The sequence below is a fragment of the Capsaspora owczarzaki genome (genome assembly GCF_000151315.2).
Source record: "Capsaspora owczarzaki ATCC 30864 unplaced genomic scaffold supercont2.47, whole genome shotgun sequence".
Classification (NCBI taxonomy): Eukaryota; class Filasterea; order Ministeriida; family Capsasporidae; genus Capsaspora; species Capsaspora owczarzaki.
In genome coordinates, this window is record NW_011887338.1 from 1 (window position 1) to 2,910 (window position 2,910).

General features: G+C 51.1%; 1 protein-coding gene across 1 annotated transcript; it reads left to right on the forward strand.

The window, feature by feature from the left end:
- Positions 1-151: 151 nt before the first annotated feature.
- Positions 152-864, forward strand: CAOG_08331 (hypothetical protein; the record flags this gene model as incomplete). The annotated part of the gene is made up of 2 exons (XM_004340863.2): positions 152-428; positions 553-864. 2 exons carry the CDS (start codon positions 152-154, stop codon positions 723-725), a joined length of 450 nt encoding a protein of 149 aa, XP_004340911.1. The 3' UTR covers positions 726-864.
- Positions 865-2,910: the final 2,046 nt, after the last annotated feature.

Genomic DNA, 2,910 nt, shown 5'->3' on the forward strand with positions numbered 1-2,910 from the left:
CGATGACAAGACTCCCATCGAAATTACATCGGGCGAGTGCCTCCAGGTCCCCGGAACCACCGATTACTTCCAAGTCAATGCGACGGTGGCAGACAACAGCTTCGATGTCAAGGGCCAGTGCGACTCGACCTGCAACACATGCAACGTGGGAATGTTTGGCAATCAACTTGGTAACTCCTGCTTTAGCGTCAACTTTGCCCGTGACTTTTCTGCCTCCACCCGAGTCTACCTTGTGGAGTCGCCTCCGACCGCCCCCGAGCACCCGAAGGTGCAATTCTTCACCGATGCCAACTGCCGATCGGCTTCGTACTCGATCAACTTGGAGAGCGATGATGAGTTTGCCTGCGTGACCAACGCGAGCCTTCCCTATTCCTTTGGCTTTGTTCACCTTGGCAACGACAAGGTTGCTCTGCTGGGCGAGTGCAACTGTAAGCAAAGAATGAGTAGATGTCTTGTCGTTGTCTTGTGGGGGAGGAGGCACTGCGTCGTGGTTGCAAATGCTGACAGACACGTGCCTTTGTTGTTTGTTTGTTTTTATGTTTGCTGTAACAGCGAACTGCAACAACTGCGAATTCAACGCCATTGGCAGCTTCGACCAGTGCCAAACCGCTCAAGGAAAGTACTTTGTGGTTGCAAAGAAGAGCGCTGCTGGCCTTCTCCAAGTCCCCACTCTCGCCATGATGTCTGCGTTTTTGGTTGCCATGTTCATGTCGAAGATGTTCTAAAATCCTCGGCATCGATGCGTGCATGCATGCATGGGGCTTCGTGTATTTTGCATTGTCTCTGTTTCTGCTTGGGTCGTGATCCAAGCAGGTGTGTCCAAACACAGCTCCAATACAGTACTGTACATTCGGCTGTTTTCTGACTCGAGCCATTTCTCGCCTTCGGTCGGTCATTCACCAGGAAATTTGCGGGTATACATTTTGCAATGGGAATTTTTCCCCAGTTCACTGAGGCCACTGTGCACCACCGCCCGCCGCCCTGACCCCATCAGGTTTGTACATGACCTGACAGCACCCCGTGGCTGCATGGGCGAGGACGGGGGACACCTGCATCGTCGTGTACGGATACCCCCTTTTTGTGTGTCGCGCCTGGTGACGAGGTCCCTCAAAACGGCACTGCAGCCCCTTCTACTGTACACCATTGGAATGAGCCGATTTTTTAGATATAGAATCATGTGCGAGACGGCCCGGAGCGAAGCGCTGGAGGCCGCACCAGGTTTCGGGTCCGTCGCAGCCAAGCCGACCGCTCGATCTCGGCCTAGACCGCACCCACCGCCGATATTATGGTCTCTAAAAATCTAGTAGATGGGTCTGGTACCTCCATTGAACGGGCGGGCCTGGGGCAGTGTCCGACTGCTGGATATGGACAGCCGTCCACGAGGCCTCAGGGCGCCGACTAGGACAGCCCGTTAGCGCCACCTCTAGTATAGAAAGTTAGCGCTTGGCATGGTGTATATGAATCCGGGATCGGTCGGGCGGTAGCGCTCGATAGCACGAAGAAGGACTGAATCGGACTTTCGAATTTCGTCCAAAACCTGCTAGCCCCGAGATCGATGCCTTTCACCAGCTCTGTCCGTGTAATCCATACATATTCCGATTGTGCAATGTCTGATGAGTTGGAAACCGTTATGGCGAGTGAGATGCCGCACGATGCGTCCGACTTGGCTTCGCACTCGTATCCAGCCATGTAGACACCTAGGAGCTTGACCAGCCATATATCAATGTACTCTATACACTCTATAGTATCCGCTCTATATCGCGCGTGGACAGTGATCGTTGGGCTCTAGTTGATGCACCCGACCAAACATTCGACGGGCTTTAACTTGCGATTTCCGAGTCGCATCCATGAAATATTTTACCAGACAATAGTAAATTAGTACTAGAGTCTAAATCATTGATGCGGAATTGCGGTGACATCTGGAGGGTGGATCACGAAGGGTCGGAAATGACCCATTTGGCGGGTGCTCGATCTTTGTCCAGCATCGTCCGATCTCTGATATTGTAACTTTTTCTTGCTTCTGACATGCATTAGACATCACATCTGCGGAGGGGCGGATGTGGTACTAAATAATGCGGAGTGGGATGAGGCCAAAGTTTCGGCCAACTCGCAAAACCATGGATCGAGTGCCCGGTCGTTTTACCGGCCGTCCATGCTGCCACCGGTACGTGATAATACTTACCAATAGTGTCAGAGTTGCTTTGCTTTTGTTCCGACCGATTCCACTTGATAGAAGCCGACTTAGCGAATCGTGCAAATGGTCTTCTTGACGCTTCTCGTGTGACCACCACTGCCGTGATACAACAAGTTTCGAGGTTTTAAAAGTGTTGTCAGATAATTTACATTTGAATCATAGCCGTTAGTGGCCATTGGTACTTGCGTATCTTGTCGTGGGATGAGACTTGCTTTCAGTGACTCGACCGCGGCTTTGGGGTGCATGAACGCCTCAAGATCCCATCCCCATCCATGTTTATCAGTATTTTATCGTTTTCTGTGATCAGTGGGCCTAGTCCATAGCACTGGCTGGTGGCAGAAACTTGAGTGCGCTGAATTCCTCTTCGCGCTTGAGTCTGTCTCTTCAAGCTGATCTACCTCAAGCAGATCGTGCTTCAGACCAGGTCTATGACATGAAATCGATAGTAGCATCAATTCTAGTTACGTGGCTATCCAGGATGAGGCATGAAACCAATGTTGTACCCCTAGAATCATGTTCCTTCGGCGAGCTAGTTTTGCTGATCCAACTCCGTCTGTCTACGCTAGCTAAATCGTCTAAAACCGTACCCATATGGGATAGATGAATTAAATACATAAATTAAACATAAAACACAGAGCAGCGGACTAAACACCCTTCAAGCCTTTGATGCGGGCGGTGTCAGCAGCGGGCGGCATCAGCGAACCACTTGAACCGCA